Raw genomic sequence first — 26,284 nt, forward strand, 5'->3', positions numbered from 1 at the left:
TCAGGAGCCTGTCTAGCATGGACTTCCCACAGCATCACAGCCTTCTTGAGGTGCATCTACCTGCTCCATGGGCTGTCAGTCACTATCTGCTTCACTATTAACATCCATGGGCTGCAGGGGAACAGCCTGCCTCACCACAGTCTTCACTGTGGGTTACAGGGCAATCTCTGGTGCCTGGAACAACTCCTTCCCTTACTGCTTCACTGACATTGCTGTCTGCAGGGCTGTTTCTCTCACACATTCTCACTCTTGCCTGTGGCTGAATTCGCTGTTGTGCAGCATTCTTTTTTCACTTCTTAAGCAGAGGCACTACCACAGTTTCTGATTGGCTTGGCCCTAGCCAAGCAGTGTGTCTGTCTTGTAGCCAGCTGGCACTGGTTTTATCAACATAGGAGAAGCTTCTAGCATGTTCTTACAGAGCCACCCCTTTAGCCACACCCCTGACCTCACTACCAAAATCACAAACCACACAAACTCATTACATTAACCTTTACCAAAACAACTGCTATGACGTTTGAAAAGTTAATCTGTGAACACACTTTGTTACGTCAATTATAACACCAAGGATACCATCATGAATGTTTTTCTAATTGTAATGGGTTGGGGCAGACCCCCTCCCCACCACGCGCAGAAATAATGACTCAAACAAACGGATTGAAAAGGTGATGAAAAGTTTAAATAGAACGGTGAGTGCGTGCAGAAAAAAAACTAGAAATACAGTGACGAGAAAGAGAGACCCAAAACAGACCCAGAGAAATCCCATCCCCACCTGGGGGTGCACCCAAACCCCCAGGGCTCCTCCTTCCCCCCCCCCCCCCCCCCCCCCCCGCTAGGCTAGTCTCAGCTGGCCAGATCTGAGACTGCCCATCCCCCCGTGGCCTTGGGCCTAACCAGGCCCATGGCCGGGAGATCTCCCCCCCCAATTACCAGGTGGCGAGGAGGAAGGAAAGAGGAAGTACCAGACCCCGCCATGAGACTTATAGTGGTGCAAGGGATCATGGTAGGAAATAACCTAATTTCCTGTGTCCACCCACTGGGCTGGACTTCTGGACACAGGAAACACCCCTGTAGCAGAGGGCAGCCAGCCCAAACTACGACACTTATGCAGGCACACACATGAGCCATAATTTGGATTTTCCCCTTATTGATTTGCTTCTTACGTAACAAAAACCATCAGTATTTGCCACCACCCTACAGCACTAAGAACACAACAACAACAGAACTTGTGGAATGGGAGTTTCTCCTCTGCTCAAGACAGACTTCTGGCATGCTCTGCTGTGCAAGTATGTGAAAGTGTTCAAAAGAAATGCTAAGTAGATGCTGACAAGTGCCAGTGAAGGAGCAAGAGCACACACAGCATGTGTTTGACTAGTATGCTGCAAATGTGATAAATGATGAGAGTTTTCAGTGCTACGAAAACTTCTATAAATGCTTCACAATTACTAACTGCCTTGATTTTCATAGCAGAGTTGTACTTTGTCATATAGCAAACAAATCTTTTTCTTCATTGGTGCTTCATTTATTTCAAGTAGAATCTTGCTGCACCCAGATTACATTCAAGTCCTAATTAAATCCTGACTTGATTAACCAGTAACTTCAGGTAACTCTTAATATAATTCTTTTTTTTAATTAAACAAAATTAAAGATGTTTTTTGTAAAGTCTCTATGATAAGTGCAAACAATTTTACCAGCTAAAAAATAATAAATACCCAATTGACAGTTGCTACAAAGTTTGGCCAGTTCTCATCTTTGTTTCTGAAAATCACCTTCCTACACACGATTCTGTTCTGAACACAGATGATAACCATGGCAACCTCCAAAAAGAAACTATAAGCAAATACTGCAGATAGAAATTACTGAAATAAAGGGATATTCTTTTCAGATAACTGTTTAGTTTAAAGGAGGTAAAGAGATCAGTGCCTCGATTCAGTAAATATCTGAATGCACTTAGGCAAAATGGGACAAGATTCAAGATAAATGCTACAGCTCAAAGCTCACTTCAGGACACAGCCATTAACAGCCATCAAAACTTCACTTGCATCGCTGCTGAATATGGCTACATTTAGGGATGCACTGCTCAAGCTTTACTTGTTTCATCTGCTTATGCCACCATTCCACACCTAAATGCACCAAAGGGCGTGCCTGGTACAGGAAGTCACGCAATACACAGGCTTTTGGTACATAAGTGAGTGTTTGTTTAATGTGACCAGTTCCCTTAGGGTGCTGCAAACCTGCTTACTACATTTTAGAACATGTCTAAGTAATTTCTCAGAAAACAAAATACTTCTTCCAGGAACCTGAGTTTGTATCAGGCAGACACAGAAATGCAAGACTCTACACTTTTTCAAAGAGTAACTTCTTACTTTACCACCTCACAATACTTACAATAGACTCAGATGATGTAAAAGCAGGTGGCAGAGGAGGCACTTGAAGGCTCCTATTATATTAGAAGAAACATGATACAAAAACAGCAGTTGGAGGTTTACAAAACACTAATTAGATTACATTTTATTTTACAGTGACGGTATGTATCAAGCGGACTGACTAACTGCTCTGGTGATGTTCCCACAACATGATACTCATGTAACAATATACACAACTACAAAATAATTACAGTGACTTTATCAAGCACTGCATCAAAGCCCAGAAGTAATAGAAACAATCCAAACACACAATTCACTTTGGAATTATAGAATCATAGAATCAGTCAGGTTTGGAAGGGACCACAAGGATCACTTAGTTCCAACCGCCTTGCCATGGGCAGGGACACCCCACACTACATCAAGCTGGCCAGAGCCTCATCCAGCCTGGTCTTAAACACCTCCAGGGACAGGGCCTCAATCACCTCTCCTGGACAACCCATGCCAGGGCTTCACCACTCTCATAGTGAAGAATTTCTTCCTCACGTCCAGCTTGAATCTCCCCATCTCCAGCTTCATTCCATTCCCCCCTAGTCCTATCACTACCTGATATCCTGAGAAGTCCCTCCCCAGCCTTCTTGTAAGCCCCCCCCCTTCAGATATTGGAAGGCCACAATTAGGTCACCTCGGAGCCTTCTTTTCTCCAGACTGAACAGCCCCAACTCTTTCAGTCTGTTCAGAATTAGTACCCACAGCAACGAAAACTTAAAGCCCGCAGTACAATTAGAACAGCTCTCCCTGATGGTGTGGAAAGTTTTGTAACAATTTAGTTGTCAGTTCAAATGAAGGTTTTTTAATTTTTTTTTTTTGTTCCATAGCTAAAGATGATGTTCTGAACCACTGCAAAAGAAATCAAGGAGAAGAAAAAGCAAGTTTAACCCCAAATGAATTTGTGTTATGGATGACTGTCAAGTAGGTCTTCTGCAAGACAGATCTACCAGTCTCAACAGGGGAGCCACTTCTCAGCCAAAGACAGAAGCTCACACTTCCATCTTCAGTGCTGGCTTTGTTTCCAAGCAAACCTTTGTAATTAAATAAATAAATAGCCTGAACAATTGCTTGGAATGTCAACAATTCAGGAATCCACCCAAAGGCCTAAGTCATTCCACTTTTACTGAGCAAGTATAATTTTGCCCATTTGCCCAGGTACAATTTGTCCAGACAAATAACTCATTGGAAATACATGTTCCCAGAAGTCAATCCATTACCTTCACAACTTCCACAAGTGACTCCTGTCCTTACTCATGAGAGGGGCCAGAAGTGTGTGGCAGAACTGGCTTCTCCTTTCTGAGCAAGTACTAATCTGTGGTCAGATATCAGTCCATGTTTATTAGGTGAACGAGGCCAACCAACACAGACAAAATCGGTGTGATCATGAAAGCAATGAAATGTCTGCTAATGTCACACTAATGTCACACAAATCTATATAGCATCACCAGTGCAACTTCTCAATTTTTTTTCTAGTCCAACTGAGACAGACTTGTAAGAGTTTCAAAAATGTCATTCTGCATCAAAGCAATGGCCCATTTGGCTCATGAGTGGTGGAAAATGCCTGTTAGACACCTGCAAACATGTTATCACAGTCCACTTCTATTCAGTATCTCTCCTCCGGTGCTTCCAGAGATTGCATCTGGAATGTTAGAAGGCAAATCCTTGCCTATCGTCTGAAGAATTTCTTATCCACCACACATTCCCCATTTTTAGGTCATCTTTTACCATTTCCAGAAAATATGATTCTATAAATATCCACTCTCATATTATGAATTTCAAAGACAGACCAGATAATTCACTCACCACCTTTTAGATCTTCTTAGATCCATTGGATACCTCCTTTTAATTGAGGTTTCTCACAAGCCTACCATGGCCTATTTAAAGACAAACTCTAACACTATTATGAGATAACATATTCCAAACCTAACTGCACAAAATCTCATTCCAAACAAATACCAACTTATTCTTACTTGCTTTTCAAGCAATCATGACAAAGAATTGAAAACACAAAGATATGTCAGCAGGAAACATGATCAAAATATTAAAAAGAAAAAGTAAATTACTAGTTAACTTCCTTCATCCCTGGCTACACCACATAGGTCTGGTTATGTCAACATCTGCCTATAGAGTGTAGTAACAGTAGACAGAGACAAGCTTTTGGAATTAAACAACTCTAAGGTAGACCAAATGGCATGGCCTTCTCTATGGGTCACTGAAAATACACAAAAATCTAAAAGAAAAGGAAGAGCAAAGTTTGTTTGCAATGTTTGAAGGTCACAGAGCTGCACTGGAGTACTGAAAATAAGGCAGAAGAAGAATGAAAAGATTCTGTTGTTGCATTTTCATTAATAACTAATTTAATTGAAAAAGGATGACTTCCCCCCACCAGCCTACCCACAAACAATGCTTTTAATCTGTTTGGCAGCTGACATACTTGGAAGAGTAAGTTAAAATGTGTTCTCTAATAATTTGACATCCCTATGTACCATCCTAAATTGAAAACATAAGCATGGAGCAGAAGCAGCAAAAGCAGATTGGTTGTAGACACAGCTCTGGAACTTATTAAGATGAAAGGAAAGTATTACTGTGAAATGTCCAAAGCTAATGGTTACTAATATGCCCCACAAAAGAAATCTGTAGACTCAATATCAAAATTTCCAATAATTTTTCTGTGAAGTACTGCGTCCTTACAAATCTAAAAAGAGCTCGGTCCAAAGCACAGTTCAGTCTTCCTGTTACGTCTCAGATCAGGTCCTATTAGAAGGTACTACAGCTATACATACAGCAAATTAAAACTGGTAATGTCAACAGCAACATGGGGAAAATTACAAAGAAAAGGTCAAAGATGAAGTTTTCAAAACTTTGTGTGGCCGGTTGACGTTGCCCCCTTAAGAAAGAGAATATGGTGGACGGAAGTTGGTAAACGGAAGGAATAGTCTAAACTAATTTCATTGGATGAGTGGGAGGAAGCACTTCTGAGCTGGGACTATACTGGACATTTCCAGCACTTCTCAGTCAGTCTTGCTTCCGCCTCTTCTTCAGGCAACAGCTTTCTGTCCTGGGCTTTCTGCCAACGCCTCGGCCTTGAAAACCAGATAACAGGCCTGTATACTAACTCCCTTCCAATTAACACAAACCGCTTCTAACTTTTTTTTCATCTCTTCTCTTTCTCTTTCTATCCCATTCTGGGGAAAGGGAGGGGGAAGAGAGGGGAGAGCGGAGGTGGGGGACCCCTCTCTGCCGAGGGGGGCACTCTCATTTCTGTGTTACTCTGTTGTATATCTTTGTATATATTGTAGATATTGTAAATTTGTAAATAATCCCCTGCAAACCCTACATCGCTTTGTAAATATAGCTCCACTGCTTTGCTAATTCAGCTTGCGAGTGTTTTTTTTTCTTTTCCCTTCAATTTTTTTTTCCCTTTTACTTTACAAAGGGGGAAGGGAGGAGGCTTCTCGGCCTTACCCTTCCACCCACCACATTTTTTTTTATTGGCGCCCAACGTGGGGCAGATAATTAGTTTAATTTATTATTTGATTGATTTAGTGTTTTCTAGCTGAATTAGCAAACATGAAGGTATTGTGGTTTGTGGAGCGATTATTCTTTTCAATTTTTGGGGCTCTGATTTACAGGTATTGTTTGGGTTTGATTTTGGATTACCTGGGTAAATATTTGGTGCGGACAATTTATATGTGGGTTATGTATAGAGTTAAATTATGGTATGGAAAATGTATTAATTTGTTATGGCCAGTGAGATACAGGAATGTTACCTCCACCACTCTCCCAATTGAGATAAAGGGTTTTAGGATTCCGCCTGAGGAGACAGTAACTTTAGGTGATGCCTGGGATCCAAAGATGATTTATGTGATGTGTATAATTCTGCTGCTGGTGATAACTAATGTGTTTTCTCTGTATTCCTTGTGGCGAGAGAAAAAGGTGTCCAGGGCGTGTTTTGTTATTAAAACTAGATCAAAAAGGAAACGCCGTGGCTCTCGATCAGTCCCAGAGTCATCTAGTGACGAGGAGTGTGGAGAACCCGTGTCAGTCAAAAAGAAGGCTAAAAAGTTAATTGGTAAGGCAGCTCTAAATGACTTTGCTGATTCTGGCAAGCAGCCAAGGGCATCGGCTGGTATCAACATGGCACCTACTCCTTCTCCCACTCCTTCTCCTTCTTCTTCTTCTCCGTCGGCCATTAATGGAGCAACGTCACTTCCACCCACTCCCTCGGTGGGACCGGAAGTCACTGCCCCAGCAGCTGATTTATCTCAGGACCTGTCAGCTTCCATTAAGGTGGCTGTAAATGCAAACACAGCTCCAGTCAAGATGGCTCCTTTAAAGACTAGAGCTGGAAAGGGCAAAGATGGAGAAGAAGAGGAGGAGACTGATCCTGGTGAGGGGCCCTCTACTGTAAAAGATCCTGCTCAGGAGGAAGAGAAGGTTTGTTTTAAAGATCTAGCTAACCTAGTGAGATCAAAGCAGGATAGAGATGAAGCTAGGAAAGCAGCTGGCAAAGGTGGTTCTCAGCTTAAAGAGATCCTTAGGAGGATGACAGCAGGATTTTACGGGCAAAGAATTCAGGGAGATGAAGATGAAGATGATATTACGGACTGTTCGTCACCACGGGAGGAATTGCGTAATGTCCGTAAAGATTTCACCAGAGCAGATAAGGAGCCAGTTCTAGCTTGGCTTAGTAGGTGTTATGATACAGGTGCTTCAGCTCTAACAGTTGGAGACAAGTCAGCAGCTCAGTTAGGAACTCTCTCAAGGGACAATGGAATAGATAGACATCTAGGCGAAGCTCTCGGTAAGGTTAATCTGTGGATACGCCTTTTAATAGCGGTTGCCCTGAGATACCCTTCCCGAGATGATCTTCCCTGGAATCCTAAACCCTGGACTACCATAGATGAGGGAATTAAGCGCTTGAGAGAATTTGCTGTTAGAGAGCTACTCTATGGTGAACATGAAACTCTGAATCCTGATGACGTTCCTGTGGGTATTGGTCTTGCTAAAAAGATTATCAAACTTGCTCCTTCTAATTATGCAAACATTCTGGCAAGCAGAATTGTGTCAAGAAGTTATGGTGGAGCTTCTCCCACGGTTGGCCAATTCAGTGATCAAATGAGACAATTGGAGGATAGCATGACACGTGGTTCTTTGGTTTCAGCCATTGAAACTCTGTCTGGAAAAATTGAAAATTGCATGAAGGATCTAAAAGATTCCATATACCAATTGGCACAGAAGGATAATTTCAATTCTTCCTCCAGGTGGGTACAAGTTTCATCTGTGAGGAATACACGTCCTCCAAGGAGATCATTCCAAAACAGGACATTCCAAAACAGGTCATTCCAAAACAGACCACCAAGGCAATCACGTAGAACTATTTGGATAACTCTGCGTGATCAGTTTGGTGAGAACATGAACCGCTGGGATGGCCAACCAACTTCTAATCTTTTCAGGAGACTGAGGGAATTGCAAAGTGGCAGAACCCAAGGTAGCAATACCAGAAGGGTAGCTGTTACTTCCACAGTTCCCCAGAACAACTCTTGTGGCTCCAACAGTGGCTCCAGTTATAACATGCAAAGTTATAACCCTGCACAATATGTGCAATGCACATGTGCGCATGTTCCCCATAACTAGGGGTGCCCTGCCTCCCGCCAGGGGGAGGAGAGGGATAACAGAGATAATAGAATCTATTGGGATGTGTACATCCAGTGGCCTGGCACTTCACAATTTCGGAAGTACAGGGCCTTGGTTGACACAGGAGCTCAGTGCACCATAATACCATCAAATTACCAGGGATCGGAGTCTATAACTATTCTGGGAGTCACTGGTGGATCTCAAGAGTTAAGTAAGGTAGAGGTTAATATAAGTTTAACTGGTAAACAATGGAGGAAGCATACAGTTGTGACCGGACCTGACGCACCTTGTATTTTGGGAATTGATTTTCTGAGAGAAGGGCGTTTCAAAGACCCTAGAGGTTACAAATGGGCTTTTGGAGTAGCTTCAATAGAAATTGATGGACAAAAGTTGAAGCTATCTGCCAGACCTGAGCTTTCTGATGAATCTGCAGTTGTGGGACAACATAAGATACAGGACATTAAATTGCCGGTTGCTTCTCAGACTGTGCATCACAGACAATACAGAACCAACCGTGACTCTTTGTTGCCCATTCAGAATCTGATTCGTCAGTTGGAGAGTCAGAAAGTCGTCAGCAAAACTCATTCACCTTTCAACAGTCCAGTGTGGCCTGTGCGGAAGCAGAATGGAGACTGGCGTCTGACGGTAGACTACCGAGCCCTAAATGAAGTGACACCACCTATGAGTGCAGCAGTACCAGACATGATGGAGCTGCAGTATGAGCTGGAATCCAAAGAGGCCAAATGGTATGCTACCATAGACATTGCTAATGCATTTTTCTCTATTCCCATAGCAGAGGAATGCAGGCCTCAGTTTGCTTTCACCTGGAGAGGAATCCAGTACACTTTCAACAGGCTGCCAATGGGCTGGATCCACAGCTCAAGCATCTGTCATGCAGTGATCCACGATGCTCTGGAGAAAGGCGGTGCTCCAGAACACATCCAGTTCATCGATGACATCATCGTCTGGGGCAAAACTGCTGAGGAAGTCTTCAAGAAAGGTAACAAAATCATTGACATTCTTCTGAATGCAGGTTTTGCCATCAAACGAGACAAGGTGAAAGGACCTACCACAGAGATTCAGTTTCTGGGAGTGCGCTGGCAGGATGGACGCCGACACATTCCAGTGGATGTGGTAAATAGAGTCTCTACCATGGCAAGTCCCACAAACAAGCAAGAGACCCTACGTTTCTTGGGGATAGTGGGATTTTGGAGACTGCACATTCCTGGATACAGTCAGATTGTGAAACCTCTGTATGATGTGACTCGAAAGAGAAACCATTTCCACTGGGGACCTGAACAACAAGCAGCCTTTGACCAGATAAAGCAAGAGGTAGTTCAAGCAATGGGTCTGGGACCAGTCCGAGATGGTCCAGACATTAAGAACATTTTGTACACGGCTGCAAGTGACAATGGTCCAACCTGGTGCTTGTGGCAAAAAGCTCCAGGTGAGACACGTGGACGACCTCTTGGTTTCTGGAGTCGAGGTTACAGAGGTTCAGAGGCTAATTATACTCCAACAGAGAAAGAAATTTTAGCTGCCTATGAAGGAGTAAAAGCATCTTCTGAAGTGATTGGAACTGAATCGCAACTTCTTCTAGCTCCCAGATTACCAGTTTTGAATTGGATGTTCAAAGGCAAAGGATCCACACCACATCATGCCACAGACTCAACCTGGTCTAAGTGGATGGCTCTGATAACACAGAGAGCTCGAATGGGAAATCTTGAAAGACCTGGTCTAGTGGAGGTGATCTCAAGTTGGCCTGAAGGCATCAACTGTGCCAAACCTCCAGAGGAGAAAGTAACTCGTGCTGAGGAAGCTCCTCCTTACAATGACCTCTCTGATGATGAAAAGAAATATGCTTTGTTCACAGACGGTTCCTGTCGTCTTGTTGGAAACAAGCGAAGGTGGAAGTCTGCAGTGTGGAGTCCAACACGCCGAGTTGCAGAAGCAAAGGATGGAGAAGGAGAATCCAGTCAGTTTGCAGAGGTAAAAGCTGTCCAGCTAGCTCTCGACGTGGCTGAACGTGAGAGATGGCCAAAGCTTTATCTCTACACCGACTCATGGATGGTAGCCAATGCTCTATGGGGTTGGCTAAAGAACTGGAAGAAGAGTGGTTGGCAGAGAAAAGGAAAACCCATTTGGGCAGCCAACCTATGGCAGGACATTGCTGATCGAATCGAGAGAATTCCAGTGAAAGTGAGACACATCGATGCTCACATTCCTAAGAGCAAAGCTACTGAGGAACAGCAACACAACCATCAGGCAGATCTAGCTGCAAGAGTTTCTCAAGTAGACATGGACTCTAATCTTGATCTCGACTGGAAACACCGAGGTGAGATATTCTTAGCTCGGTGGGCTCACGATTCGTCAGGACATCAAGGCAGAGATGCAACATACCAATGGGCTCGTGACAGATCCATAGACATTTCCATGGATGCTATCACACAAGTCATCCATGACTGTGACATTTGTGCTGCTATTAAGCAGGCAAAACGACTTAAGCCCTTGTGGTATGGTGACAGATGGTCCAAGTACAAGTATGGTGAAGCTTGGCAGATTGACTACATCACTCTACCACGTTCTCGTTCTGGTAAGCAATACGTGCTTACTATGGTAGAGGCAAACACTGGATGGTTGGAAACTTATCCAGTTCCACATGCAACTGCACGCAACACCATTCTCGGTCTGGAGAGACAAATCCTGTGGAGACACGGAACTCCAGAGAGGATTGAGTCAGACAACGGAACTCATTTCAAGAACAACCTTGTAAAGAACTGGGCAAAAGAGCACGGTATTGAGTGGATATTCCACATTCCCTACTATGCACCAGCTTCAGGGAAGATTGAACGCTACAACGGTTTGTTGAAGACCACTCTCAAAGCCATGGGAGGTGGATCATTGAAAAACTGGGAAAAACATTTAGCACAAGCAACCTGGCTGGTAAATAGTAGAGGTTCAGTGAACCGAGCTGGATCTGCACATTCAGATTTGCTACGGAAAGTAGAAGGTGATAGAGTTCCTGTTGTTAGAGAAAAGAATCTGTTAGGTAAAACTGTTTGGGTATTTTCACCCTCAGGAGAGGCTAAACCTGTCCGAGGGGTGGTTTCAGCTGAAGGTCCGGGTCACACTTATTGGGTAATGCAAGAGAATGGTGAAATTCAGTGTGTTCCACAAAGAAATTTAACTTTAGCTGAAAGAGGTTAATTTCGAACTGTTGTACAGCTACATCGCGTCCAAAGGAAGAATCAACGAGGAATCTACGGTGCACGAACCCTGAGATCCCTGAGAGCCCTGAGTCAACTAAGAGACCCTGAGATTTCCCTGTTTCCCTTTTCTTCGCTTCATCGGTGAAGAAATGAACTGTTTTCCATTTTTCTCATTTTCTGATTTTCTTGGACTTTTGAATCATCTACATCTGAGCATAGCCGGAATGGACTATGAACTTTACTCACGAACTGTAAATATCGTTTTGGATTAGATGGACAGTATGAACAGCCAATGAAATTGTTTAGAAGGGGTGGACTGTGGCCGGTTGACGTTGCCCCCTTAAGAAAGAGAATATGGTGGACGGAAGTTGGTAAACGGAAGGAATAGTCTAAACTAATTTCATTGGATGAGTGGGAGGAAGCACTTCTGAGCTGGGACTATACTGGACATTTCCAGCACTTCTCAGTCAGTCTTGCTTCCGCCTCTTCTTCAGGCAACAGCTTTCTGTCCTGGGCTTTCTGCCAACGCCTCGGCCTTGAAAACCAGATAACAGGCCTGTATACTAACTCCCTTCCAATTAACACAAACCGCTTCTAACTTTTTTTTCATCTCTTCTCTTTCTCTTTCTATCCCATTCTGGGGAAAGGGAGGGGGAAGAGAGGGGAGAGCGGAGGTGGGGGACCCCTCTCTGCCGAGGGGGGCACTCTCATTTCTGTGTTACTCTGTTGTATATCTTTGTATATATTGTAGATATTGTAAATTTGTAAATAATCCCCTGCAAACCCTACATCGCTTTGTAAATATAGCTCCACTGCTTTGCTAATTCAGCTTGCGAGTGTTTTTTTTTCTTTTCCCTTCAATTTTTTTTTCCCTTTTACTTTACAAAGGGGGAAGGGAGGAGGCTTCTCGGCCTTACCCTTCCACCCACCACACTTTGTCAGAATCCTGTCAACACATTTCCTTGTGTCCCTTTCATGCCTCACATCTGATTCACCTCCCTACAAGAGCAGCTCACAGCTGAGCAACACCTCTACTTCTGCAGTCCGCTGCACAAGATTCCACACTGAACAGCACACAGAACCAAGTTTCTTTCAGGTATGTGAAGTTACAGCAACATTCAAAGGCAGCGCATGTATGACATGAAGAGTCAAACAGGTTAGTAAAGGGCAGACGCCCTGCCCACTCAGCAGTTTCAGGTGGTCATTGATCTTGGGCAGCTTCTGACGGTGTGAGCAGGACTCTTGGCTTTCATTGCTCAGCAACACTTGCAAGCAACGTAACAGCTCTGACTCTCTAGGAGAAGAGAGAATCACCTTGCCAAAGAGGTAACTACTTCAGGAGGGGGTAGAACCAGACTTTTTTCTTTTCCTGTTTCTTATCATAGCTTTTCAAACTCCTCTTCATTCTTTTTGCTTTCCTCTGCAACTTGTTCACCTCTCCTGGGACCAAAATTACATGCAGTGTTGTATCTTATCACTCTAGTGCTCAGGAGAACTGCACAGTTATCCATTCTATCTTGCAGACATCCCTTTTTCATGCATCTCAGGATGGCATTTAGAAGAATCAAAGTATATGAGACTGTTGCCGCTACACAGGGGCACAGAACATAAAGCCATCACTCTTTTTGTTCTTTACCCTACAGAAGTGCCTGCAGATTACTGCAAAAAAAGACCAGGAAAACCCTCATTAGTTTTCTTGTGAAAAGCAGTATTTTCCTCTCTTACTTCTTAAGTTCATCATATTGTGAAAGTCATCTTAGTGCTATGCACCTATCATATAACAAGATAAAGGAGATAACAATGTAAGGACATGGCTCACTGGTATTGTTGAGGGAACTAGCATAGATAGTTTTCAGAATTTTGGTGTCACTTTAATTACTCAGTTTTCCACTGTAAATTTTTTCATGTAATATGGTTTATTTGATTAGGTAGGTTAGATGATAGGTTGGACGCGATGATCTTGAAGGTCTCTTCCAACCTGGTCTGGTCTAGTCTAGTCTAGTCTATATCAGAAGACCTGTAAGCTATGCCATTGTGCAGATTTGCTAGATTTTAACATCAGAGCAGCTCCACATTATATGCATATGTATCTTAGAACTCTGAAGTTTAAAACTGCTCTTTTTCCTCCTCAGCTCACTCTGTGATGTGCTCAGAACACACTGGCACAGTTATTCTTTGTTTAAGTAGCAAATCCTATCACATCCAACCCACGTGTTTATATTGGATACTTAGAAAATGAAAGACACTAAGTAGCTAAGCCTGGTTTTAAAACTTTTAATAATACATCCTGGCATTGGTGTTTCCTTAAGTAACCTAACTTACAGCAGTTTCTAACCTTCCAATGTGATATTCATGAATTCACCCTGGGAGCCAGTAATACTGGATTTGAGCGTGATGAGCAGCAGACTAAACTTATTCCTCTGCATGCACTTGTCATTCTTCTCATTAGGGTTTAACTCCTTTGTACTTACAGTGGTTAAATATCTACTAGGCTGCAGCTACTGAAACAACTCATGGCTTCATCATTGCCAAGGATCTGTCATACTGTGTCTCAGTTTGCCTTCCTGCCCTTTAATTTAGACCATCTCCAGTAGTTACACATTTTATTTTAATGTTTCCAGCATGCTTGTTTTTTCCACTGCACTTTGTGCAGGCACTTTGTAAGCCAGTTGCAGTAAAGGTTGTTTATAGCTGTAACTGAATTTGAATTTGTAAAACAGACCAGTTCTGCTGGACTGTAACCCACACACTTGCTATGGATCAGCTACCTTCAAGATGCTGCTGCTTCACATGCTCAGAGAAGAACTCAAAGGGGCTACATTTCCATCACAGCTTCTGCAAGTTTAGTTTGTGACAATGCGTTACCCCCTGGAAGGAATAACACCGAGAATCACCTGCAATGCACTGCTGACTAATTCTTCCAACAGAGCCAGAACACAGCAGAAATCCCAGTGTCTTTTAAAATTACTTATAGGCCCAGAATACCTTCACTAACAAGTGGATCCTGCAGCGTTGGAGATTCTACACGTCAGAGACAACAATGGACAAGGCCCAGCATCATGTGTTCCCTCTTTCACCCGATGCAATCTGAAATGATTAATCTAACTTGTTCAGGCAGTCCACACCTCACTCCAGACTATCAAGGCAGAAATCCTTTCCATTTCAATGAAGGGAGCTTCTCCTTGCATCTACTCAAAATCCCCAATGGTGCCAGCAGCAAAGGCCTCCACACTCACCCAGGATGTCAGGGTGTGAGGGGTGCTGTCCTGAAAATTACCTATTCATACTCACACTGCCTTATCCTTACATTATTCACTGAAACTCTTCCTTCACCTCAATTACCATACCACCATTCTCACACAGATCCTTCAGTCCTGTTAAGACATCCTGTCCTATTTCTCTGGTGGTTTAACTCTGATGTTGACCGCTCATACCTGAGTATACAACCTTGTTTTTTTTTATTAATGTTCATGGTCCTTATTTAAGTACTTCATCATTATTGACTGCTTCCTGAACTACACTTCATAATTTTATAAAACCTGAGTAGAAGACTACCAAGAACTACCAGCTCATCTTTCAAAATCACGAGGCTTTCAAAATAATGCTACAATTCTTAATACAGTTTGGGTTTTTTTCCCTCCAGATAAAGAGAGATACTTCCATAACTGTTGTAATGGTTCAGGAGTTAAGAATAGCGTATTATTGCACCAGGCTATTCACCAGGCTTTTAGGAGTGAGGATGATTAGAGAGGAAGCCCAAAAACTCTACTGACTGTAAAAACAGCTATCAAAGAATACCTACACAACCAATCAGCTGTGTAGGTATCTAATCAGCTGACCTTTCTATAGACGTCTGAGCTGCAGCTGGATGAAGCTGTGTGAACACAGCCCAAAAATAACATGTTTAGATAGGCTAAAGAGATTTTCATAATGTAAACAGGAAAGTGTCTGGGTTGGATAACTCTGTCCCACTGCTATTGCCCTCTGGAATATAACACCAGCAACTTGCAACTCAAAATTACTGAAGTAAAAGGACCAAAATCTGAATAAAAATTTTGAGGTTAGAAATCAGTATCTAGATTACATCCTTTTCCTTACTGGCACACTGAGGCATTTGTGAATGATAACACAAGCATGAAAAATACAGCTCTGGATTAAGCATTGCTTTACTCTTCCAAGCCAAGCACTCACTGAAGAGAGCTGACAGAGTTTTATTCCTTGCAAACTGCTGTACTTGTGGGCAAGAGAATCAGATGGTACACAAACAAATAAAAATATGCTTCAAGAGCACAAAAGCATACTAAATAAATTTTAAATGTAAAACATTTATTTAGTGTTAGATTTCCCCAGTACCAGATCAGTTAGTTTGAACTTCAGGAGTGTAACAAATTTCCACATATCAGCATGATCTCATGTGCACACAGATTTTTCAGCAAAAATGTGAAGATACCCAGTTTATTGTAGCTTGCTCTCCCCCTCCTGCTGCTGCCCAGAAGCCCATGGTTTCAGCACATTGGCATACACATGGCTGAACATTTAAACTCGTAGTCTGGTAGCTCAGGATGAGATTGCATCATCAACTTTCATAGAGACATGTCAGAACTAGCATCAGAGACAGCAGCTCTTCACCTCCATCTCATCTCAAACTACTCACTCTCACCTGCTGCACTAACATTCACAGTGGGCCGCATCAGGAAATAATCTGTCTGAAAACTGCACTAGAAGACAGGAGTGTTTCCAGTTCACTGCTCTAGCTCACCCACATCAGGCTGTGGGGAATCATGCACTGCTGAGGGCAAAACAACCCTTTCCACAGCAAACTCCACTTTTTGGCTAGAAGTAACCATGGAATCCCACTCTTTCCTGGGGACTGCTTAAAATGGGTAAAATTCCTACTCAAATACTAAAAGAGTTCAGAAAAGCATTTGGGCATCTCAGTTCCATTAAAATAACACGACTTGAAAAGGTTAATATTCAAGGAAGCCATAGGTCATATTATGTAAATTAGCCTATGGCTAATTATTATTATACACACAATCACAGCATCTCAACCCCCTTTCTGCTTTAGTGTCTTATAGGTAACAGTGATAATTCCACATAATTTGGAAAGGAAACCTGCAGAATAACTGCATCTTCAACTGTTGCAGTTTCACAGCAAAAGACTTCAAAACCACAGTTTGATCTGACCAAATACCTCAGAAGATACTACCTTGTACCTACAGAAATAAAGTGAGTCTGAAGAAATTAGAACATCAAAACACAACTGTTCTTTCATTCTTTTTTCTTTCCCCTGTCCCCTTTAAATAGCTACCATAAAAAAATTGTGTGATAATAACTTTTCTCGTCTGCAAGGACAAAATCAAGGTAGTACCAAATCATGGTTTAGAGGATAAAGCAACATTAGCTCCAACTGTGGCATTTTGTTTTTGCCTGCCCTTGACTCAATGACAAAAAATCCATTAGTTTAATCAAACAGATTTAACCCAAGTTACTTACAAATGCCTGAAAACACTGTGAGGAAAACAGAGTTGAAAAGGCCAAGTTGGAAAGGCTGTTAACGTGAACTCAGCAGAGTTGTTTTGCACACAAGTAAACATACAATTAGTTGAAAACTAAGACACAAAAAAAGTAAGACAAAAGCAAGTGCAAAATAACAGCAGCTCACCTTTTGAGGGGGTGGACCGTGGTCATCCAAGTAAGTGGAATTTCCTACAAAAAGAAGAAGGATGGAGATAAACAAGTGTCATCCAACAGAACTTCAAAACTTGCCAATTCAAGGGATCCATGTATCTATATCCTTATCTCTACCTCTGGTTGTGTGGTGTCAGATAATTCAAGGGAAATAAGTATCCCCTGCTTTGATATTTAATTAACAAGAAAAAACAAAACTAATTTGTTTTGGCTACATTTATGACAGAAGATTAGATGCACATTGTCATTTTAGCATAAAGCTAAATGGGCCAAGGTAGATTTAATTTAATTGTGCCATTCAATTATTTGCATGGAAGAAACTATCAGCTGCATCCTTGTACATTTTAAGCAGGGGAGCACAGTAAATTAAGTATGAATGGCCTTCTTCACGTTTTTTCCAGTGGAACTTCTAACATAGACTTTCCCCAACCTCCAACTCCCCACTCTACTAATTTGTTTCTGAACATTATTGATTGAACAGGTGCTGTATTTTGAAGTAGTTACACTTGCCCTTTCAAGAAGCATCAGAGAAAAAAAATAAACAAACAAACAAAACCACCAAACCACAAAGTTTAAGGAATTTAAATGCTCCCTTCTTAGTCTGCTGCAATAAAAACCCTAACAACCTCAGACTTTTTACCCATTACTCACAAACACACACCAACATACAAAATACACCCTCCCCCACACAACCATAGGCTATCTTCCCTGCAACTGTCCTTCCTGAATCCTTCTCCCAAAGGAGAATGCCAGAAAAAAAGCAGGGATTTCTGGGTCCAGGAAGCAGGAAGAACTTTGTGCCTAACTGAGACAAATTTCCATGTAGTTAGGATTAGTCTGCAGAACTATTTTGCCTTCTGTTTTTTCTACGCTTTTCTAGCATAGGTTGTGAAGCTATAAAAACTTGAGTCAAAAGACTTCCAAACTCACCTAAGTGTAATACCCCAAAACTCATTCTTTTATAGGTATATGTTGACTAAGGTACACAACTCCAAAAGACTCAAGAACTAACTTTGAGACAGTTATGTGAAATCATGATTCACCTTTTGAAACATACCAGAAATTCATGTTTCTATAAATTTGACACAAATTCCCATCATTTGAACAACCCAGCTGATTAATATAATGCCATGGACAATGTTGCCAATTCCCTATATTAATGATAATTTCTATAGAATAGAATAAACCAGGTTGGAAGAGACCTATTATCCATGCCTCTAGTTCAATCTGGGAGTGAAATAATTCTGTTCCCAGCCTGCTAACAGAATTATGTAGGGCTTTACAATAAAGTAGTTACTCTGTACACAGTGAGATGGACTTGAAAATAAGCATTTCAAAAAAGAGCTGGGTAGAATAGAATAGAATAGACCAGACCAGGTTGGAAGAGACCTTCAAGATCATTGCATCCAACCTACCATCCAACACCACCTAATCAACTAAACCCTGTAACCAAGCACCCCATCAAATCTCCTCCTGAACACCTCCAATGATGGCGACTCTACCACCTCCCCAGGCAGCCCGTTCCAATGGGCAATCACTCTCTCTGTATAGAACTTCTTCCTAACATCCAGCCTAAACCTCTCCTGGTGCAGCCTGAGACTGTGTCCTCTTGTTCTGGTGCTGGTTGCCTGGGAGAAGAGACCAACCTCCGCCTGTCTACAACCTCCCTTCAGGTAGTTGTAGAGAGCAATAAGGTCTCCCCTGAGCCTCCTCCTCTCCAGGCTAAGCAACCCCAGCTCCCTCAGCCTTTCCTCATAGGGCTTGTGCTCCAAACCCCACACCACATACTCTTGGAAAGGGAGCATGGAAACCTCTGTTAGTGCCTCTCCTTCCAAACTCATTTAAGATCTGACTTTACTGTAATATCAGGCTGTTACTCTATAATTCACAGCAAATTCCTTCTCTTTGTTATTAAGTCAGAGGAAAGACTGCTCCTGTTGTTAAAAGTAACTGTTTTTTATTTCATTGGATCAGGAAAATTGCTTCCTTTTGATCCACACTAAAGCAAGTAATGTTTGCTAGAAAGTAATTCTGTTATCTAAATAAAACATTAGAAATGTCATCAATGCCATATGAAAACTAATTTGTTAAAAAGATTTTCAAATCTCAAAAATATTTAATGTTTCAAATATTTTTTCCTTATCTCTCCTAAATAGGCAGTTTATAATTACATAAATAAAAAGGAATATTAACTACATCTATATTAACTATATCTTTAGCAGTCACCTATCAAAGTCCATTTTGCTATAAAGAAGGATCGGAATTGTTGACTTCTATTGAAAGATTGCTGACTTCTCTCAAGCTGCGCCAGGGGAAGTTTAGGCTCGAGGTGAGGAGAAAGTTCTTCACTGAGAGAGTCATTAGAATGGGCTGCCCAGGGAGGTGGTAGAGACACCATCCCTGGAGGTGGTCAAGAGGGGATTGGATGTGGCACTTGGTGCCATGGTCTAGTCATGAGGTCTGTGGTGACAGGTTGGACTCGATGATCCTCGAGGTCTCTTCCAACCTCAGCAATACTGTGATACTGTGAAAACAGATCTTACATCCATGGTTTATATAGCATCTCACAGGGCAGCATCAAGAGTGTCTGAGCTGTATTACAGACACCTTTTTTGAGATATTCTTTAGAGCAAATAATCAGTTTCACCTTTCTGTATCAGCAGTCTATGTTCTTAGCATGCATACCACATCTTCCTTCCTTGGTAATTTTTTAATGATTACAATCACATCAAAATACCCCTGTCTTTGTATGGAATTCTGTAGGTTCTAATTTTGTTTTCAGAATATTTGGTTTTTTTACAGCACAGAGTAAGTAGGCAATAGTACAATTTTGGCCCATTTCATAAAGGTCTTTTTCAGGGCAGTTTCTTGCAAGTGACAAACTAATTTCCAGGCAAACAGAAGTAATCAAGGAAATAGAAAGTGCTGATTTGAAACCTAGTCAGAATAAATTAAAAATGAAGAGCCAAGGAAAGAAAGCTGCAGACATTCCCCATTCCCTTACACTGCCCCTAAGACTAGGTGCTGAGGTAGCTCCCTTCCCCTGGCAGATCTCCTACTTCTGCTCCTCAGGCATATGAATCAGAGCCCATCTCAGCATCCACAGCATGCCACATCTATTCAACACCCTGAATTGTTTTGGGTTAAGGTTTAAAATGAGTATTTGTTTTCAGTAATAAAAATAAAACCTTTTGCCACATGATTCATATCGTACCTTAAGTAAAATCACTAAAACAACTCACTGAATTCAGCTCTGATGCAGTGTAGTAGCAGACTTGGGGACTTGCAGGCCAATTCCTTAACCCCACAAAGCCCTATACATGGCTTTCACTAATGATCATAGGATTGGGCTTGCTTCCATTCAGCTTGCAAAACCAGGATCACACTAGAGGAGCCTTAATGCACATAGAAATACCCTGAAAAATATGCACCTACCTCAGTATTTCTGCAGAAAACCTGCAGAAAAGATGTTAACACTGAGAAGAGACCATGAAAAACTTATTAAGCATGACTCCTGAGGTGGGCATAAACAAATTTTGTGAGCTTCAGACAGTTTGCCACTTTAACACGTATGGCTACTTTTCAGAGAACACATATCAGACTACCTTAGTTAGAAAATTTCAATACTATAGATATGGCAACAATGGAGATATACCAAGGTGAAACTAATCTATGAGTTACTGTCTACTAAGAGATGACAAAGTAGTACAAAAAGGAGAGCTGAACAGTAAAAATCAGAGATTTAGGAATGAATAGCATAAACACTGAAACCACTGTTCATAAGCACAGGTGTTTGCTGTAACTACATAAATATGTCAAGCTTGTCTAAGATGGACAACATTATTAAGCATCTTTTATCTGCTCTGTCACAGACAGCATGTGTTTGACATCGCTAAGTGGTGTAAATGATAAAGTGATAGAAGAGGAGGTCATCTTTCCTCATTAAGGATCAAGTCCATTGCCCAGAAGGAACCTATGTCACTGAATTATTAGGATGACTTCCATGAAGTCCTTTAATAAAGCTTTACTAAAGACATAATTACTCTTGTCTGTGGCCCAATAAGACACTTCCAGATTATGTTTTTTTTCCTGGAGAGGAGTATTTGTTCTTTACAAATGAAAACTTTCTGCCTAGTGTGAAAGCCTAAGGCATTAGAAACATGTCAGAAAATAATCGTCTCAAAACACAAACATGCTCAACAGCACACTTCAGATGACTAAACACAGCCTCCTTCAGCCTCTTGTCAGGAAAAAAAAATCAACTTTATTACAGAACATGCTGAATATGTGGAAGCAGTCCAAATTTTCCCATGATTTGTTATCTTTGAGGTTAAGTGAATCAGTTGTATGCAAACCTTTAGGGAAACTCTGTGGTTATGTTCCCTTTTTCTTGGAATCACTGAAGTGTGGGGGTTTTGTCTGAAACGATCCCAGTTTTTACAAAGAAAGATGGTCAGTCATCAAGATTAAGGACAAATATTACCGTGTCCACTTTGAGACCATGGAAAAGAAGAATAACTGAACTCCTGGAAAAAACGTTACAGGAAGAGGTGGTAAATGGGCTTATGTATGAACTGAAGACTCTGTGATAGCAATTGAAATAGGATCACTCCGTCTGAACAATTTTAGAGATCACGTGGAAAGAACTGAGTAGAGATGAAGAGGGAAAAGTCAACACAGAAAATGAGGAGTTTAGAGCAGGGTTTTCCCTTGGTGGGAAGCACAAGCAGCACTCCAAGAGAGCTCTGATCTGGCTACTGCCAAATTTCATATGTCTTGTGAAAATTCAGTTTTTTCCTTGTCCCTAGAATAAAACCGAACAGAATAGAACAGAACAAACCAGGTTGGAAGAGACCTTCAAGATCATTGCGTCCCACCTATCATCCAACCCACCCAATCAACTAAACCATGCAACCAAGCACCCTATCAAGTCTCCTCCTGAACACCTCCAATGATGGTGACTCCACCAACCCTGACCATCTGTCCAGCCTGTCAAGGTCCCTCTGCAGAGCTCTCCTGACCTCTAACAGATCAACACCTGCCCCAGCTTGGTATTGTCTGCAAACTTACTGATGATGGACTAAATACCCTCGTCCAGGTCATTGATAAAGATCTTAAAGAGGCTGGGGCACAGCACTGATCCCTGGGGAACACCACTAGTGATTGACTGCCAGCTGGATATGGTGCGATTCACCACCACTCTCTGGGCTCGGCCCTGCAGCCACTTCCTGACCCATTGCAGAGTGCCGCTGTCCAAGCCATGAGCTGCCAGCTTGGCCAGGAGTTTGCTGTGTTTCTGGCAGACCTGTCACAGAGCCATTTGTGGACCGAGGGCAGGAAGGGCCCTCGGGACTACAACTTGAAAACTAGAAGCTTAGCAGTATGACATTGCCCAGCTCAAACTAAGCTTAAGAGGAATACTCTCCTATGGCTGAGGTCAGCATAGCCATACCAGGTTTACTAGAGGTAACTTTTTCGGAGGTGTGAAGAGCAGACAAACATAGCAAAACCCCACTGACTTGTCTGCAATGGAATACAAAGTCACTTATTGCAATTTCTTCCATTGTATGCAAAAGGCTCCATACCTACAATTGGTTTCCTCTGTGCATGATAAACGCTGTCAAAATTTTCATTTTCATCGTTAAAATAAAGTTTAGAGGAAGTGTCACTTCAAAAAAAACCCACAAACATTTCACAATGGATTATTCTGCTTCCTTTCTTGCCTTTCAAAATGTTTTAGTTTTTCCTTATGTTTAGAATCATAAATACCATAAAGACCACAACATCAAATCCATACACTTAGTTCACTACATCACTGAGTGCAATGAAGAAAAGAAGCTGGAACAGGATAAAAACATCAATTTACTTTATTTCCCAGTGAACCAAACTCTGGAAAATTCATTCAGACTCTATTTAGCTTTGTTTATCTACCAGTCTCATAGGTCTAACACAATTAAGAAAGAAAGTGGCATACATAAGCACAGTTTTTTGAAAGGTTATTGATAATTCTGTATATGTAATATATATAAACACACATATATATAAAAATACCACTGGAATAGAGATGCAAAGGGTTTGGATAATGTTAAGTTGAAAACCAATGCAGAATATACATCAGAGAAATAATCTCAATGGAGAAAAATACTTTTATGAAAACAAATACTAAGAATACTCCTCCCCTGCATGGAGAGCATCACAAGAAAAGCAGGACACCTCCCTGTGCACATCTGAAGTACAGGATTGCAACTCCACAGATAACCTTCTCTCTCTATGAGGCTCTCCTTGCCAAAGCGATGACAATTTAAAGGCAAGGTTGAGGGCTGGACAAAGGACATAATGATGAATCTTCAATGAAGACCTTGTCACATGCAAAGCCTCTAAGTCTCACTTCGCTCTGCTATTCAGGTTACAAACTCCAGGGAATCTGTATCTGACCAGGTATTTTCTCAAATGATACCAGTCTCAAGAGTCTCCTATTACATCAATAAAAGATACCAGCTCTGCACTTTTGCATGATGTTTTTCCAGAGAAAAGGATTTTATTATTTAAACTCACACCAACTTGCAAGTTTGTGCTGGGTTACACCCATCCTGGGGGGGAAAGGAGGGTTGCAAGAGCCCTGCTTCCCCCAGGGGACAAAAGAAACCTGATCCAGGGGGACTTGGCTTCCCCCTCCCAGAAGGAGGAGTCCCCTGGGTCTAAGTTGGTCTGTTCCTCTCCCCCTTCCTGTCCAGCAAGACTATAAAAGGGAGGGCATGGTGGCCACTTTGTTCCTGCCTCGCCTATTCAAAAGCACCAACAGCCGCTGCTGGCCTCCTGGTTCTGCCATGTGTTTGGGCCTGATCTTCTCCCTGCTGCATCCACGCTTCTCTAAAGGACTGAAATCCACATACATTGAGGGAGATACAAGGCCATCCAAATTTGGTTTTGTGTATTTTCCTATTCATCCTTATTCCTTACTCTTGTAAATCCTCCCTGTTATTGCTATATATATACATTTTGTTAAAAAATTTACTTCTCCTACTTCCAAACCGACTCCAGATTATGTTTTGGTAGATTTACTTCCAGTCTCTCTGGGGGTAGGGGGAGGATTTTCTCAGTTTCTTGCTACCATCTGAGCTCTTAAACTCCAGTTAAGGCTCCAACCACTACAATGTTTTATTCCTGTGCATTGCATTTATGCAGCTAGTTTCAGATACAGCTCTCTCTTTTCCCCCTGTACAGGCAATCTTGGAAAACAGCAAGCCAGTAAATTTTGAAAAACACCCAGCTGGCAAGTCACCAGCTATCTGAGGAAGATTTTTTATTACTATTATTAAGTACTACACTGAAAATGCTGTCCAGAATGGATTGGGTTTGGGTGTTTGTTGAAGTTCCTGTCCCTGGAGGCGTACTTCTGAGAAGCTGCCTGGGACCTTGGTCTGACCCCAGCAGCACCTTCCTACCAGAGAAGAAATAAATACAATTCACAGACAATTGGTCACATAAAGCTCTAAAGAATTACTTTTTGTGTCTGTGTGTGGGTGTTAAAGCCTAAGTTTTCTTTGCATGCACTTATCACATCTTGAGTCATACAGTTGCTATGATTTTGTCACACTTCTTTACAGAGGCAGCTGCATTTAGGATAATGGACCTCCCATATGAAGTAGCCTGCAGCACTGAGCTATACATTGCTATGATTTTCCACTTTCTTCACAGTTCAGGTTCTCTACCTGATCTCAAAAATTTTAAGAGCCTTTTTACAAGTCTGTCTCCTTTTCTTCCAATCTACCATCCTTGCTGTGCCCCAAAAGAAACGCTGTAAAATTTTTCCCTATATTTATATAAGCAAGAACACTCAATGTAAGAAGTGGCTGTCTTTGTATTGCTTTCTCCTCTGAAGACACAATTTTTAAAACAATTACAAATTGTTTAACCATTAGCTTCCCTTCCTCAAAAGGTTTAACAGGACAAAAATTGGAAGTAGTATTTCTTGCCAAAGTCTCTCAGAAGCCTATAACTGCAAAACAGACTATAAAAATAGGTTAGATAAAGAACATACTGTACCTAAATGAGCTATCTCTTCCTTATGACACATTAGCATAAAGTTTTATTAATCTTTGTTACAAAAAATACTGAAGCTTCAGATGGGTTTTCTAGACTTCAAGATGATTTAGTACAAATACTTTCCATTACTATAAATACTTTGGCCAAACTGCTCAAGTTTCACACTATCCAACTACTGGCTTCTGTTCATGAAGACATTTTAACTCCTTTTTACCTCTGCCTCAAACAGATGCATCTGAGTGACAACAAGACTTCTCAGTGTAAGTATATATGTAGTTTAGGAATTTCTGTATAGAAACTGCACATTTAAAAACAAGAAGAAAGATTTAGCAACTATAGAGCTCTGGTCTTGGCATAAACCTGCCTTTCCGTTTCAGCACCCTTTCATCTCCTGCAACTATAAAAGGATAGGATTAACCCCATTCCTGTCATTCCAACCCCTTGCAATACACACCTTCTACTCCTGATTTCCACCTTTACTGGGCAAAGAGTAATTTAAATACATGAAATGGGTAACTTAAAAGTCAGTGTTTCTGAAAAAATTTTACTCTTCTGTAAAGCACTGCAAGTGCCCAGCACAAACGTCATGATTTCTAGAAAAAACGACTTTTCCAGCCTTCTGCCTCACTTCTCATGATCTTAAACAAGATTAATACCCAATTTTGTCTGAACATATGATTTGTAAGATTAATTTATAAATATTCTGTAGGATGCCCTATGAAAAAAGTAATTGAGTGTATTGTTACAAAAAGTTTTGCTCTTCAAAATCTAATGCTGTCCTTGTAACTGAAGTCTAAGACCTACAACACATAAACAAAGCTTACCAGTATGAAAAACACAACCCTTGTGACTTTCCTCAACTCATAAGCATATCCAACAGTAAATGTAAATAAGAACCGATGTGTTTTGCTAGATTGCAAATGGCAAAGATTTCACTATGGCTAATCAAGCATTTAGTATGTTTTCAATTTTCAAAAGAGAAAGCATTTGGAAGACAACAGGCACATGGAGAGTTTTCAGATGTATTAAGGAATTCTTGCAGCCTTAAGCCCTCCAACAACTGAAACAGTGTCTCAAAAAATGTCAGCAATGACAGATTCTGAAATAACATTAAAAAGGTAACTACACATGGTGGGTAAAACTACCACACTACAACCATACAATGCAACCAGTCCAAGTTTCATCAACTTCAACAGAATTGTTCAAGTTGTCATTATTTCTTTCCTGCTCCCTATCTGTCCACACATTAACACTAACCTAACTTGTGCACAGTTCAACTTGAAGGTACTG

The 26,284-nt window shown here is 41.5% G+C and overlaps 1 protein-coding gene across 1 annotated transcript in view; it reads right to left on the bottom strand.

The window, feature by feature from the left end:
• The window catches only part of UST (uronyl 2-sulfotransferase), a 176,525-nt gene that overhangs the window by 96,108 nt on the left and 54,133 nt on the right, over window positions 1-26,284 (bottom strand). Inside the window, exon 2 of the mRNA XM_068152247.1 lies at window positions 16,923-16,966. Within this exon, the coding sequence (XP_068008348.1) occupies window positions 16,923-16,966 (44 nt within the window). The remainder of the gene's footprint in view (window positions 1-16,922; window positions 16,967-26,284) is intronic.

This window comes from Melanerpes formicivorus, unplaced genomic scaffold (genome assembly GCF_026170545.1).
Source record: "Melanerpes formicivorus ecotype bairdi unplaced genomic scaffold, bMelFor1.0.p_v2 SCAF_2, whole genome shotgun sequence".
Taxonomy (NCBI): domain Eukaryota; kingdom Metazoa; phylum Chordata; class Aves; order Piciformes; family Picidae; genus Melanerpes; species Melanerpes formicivorus.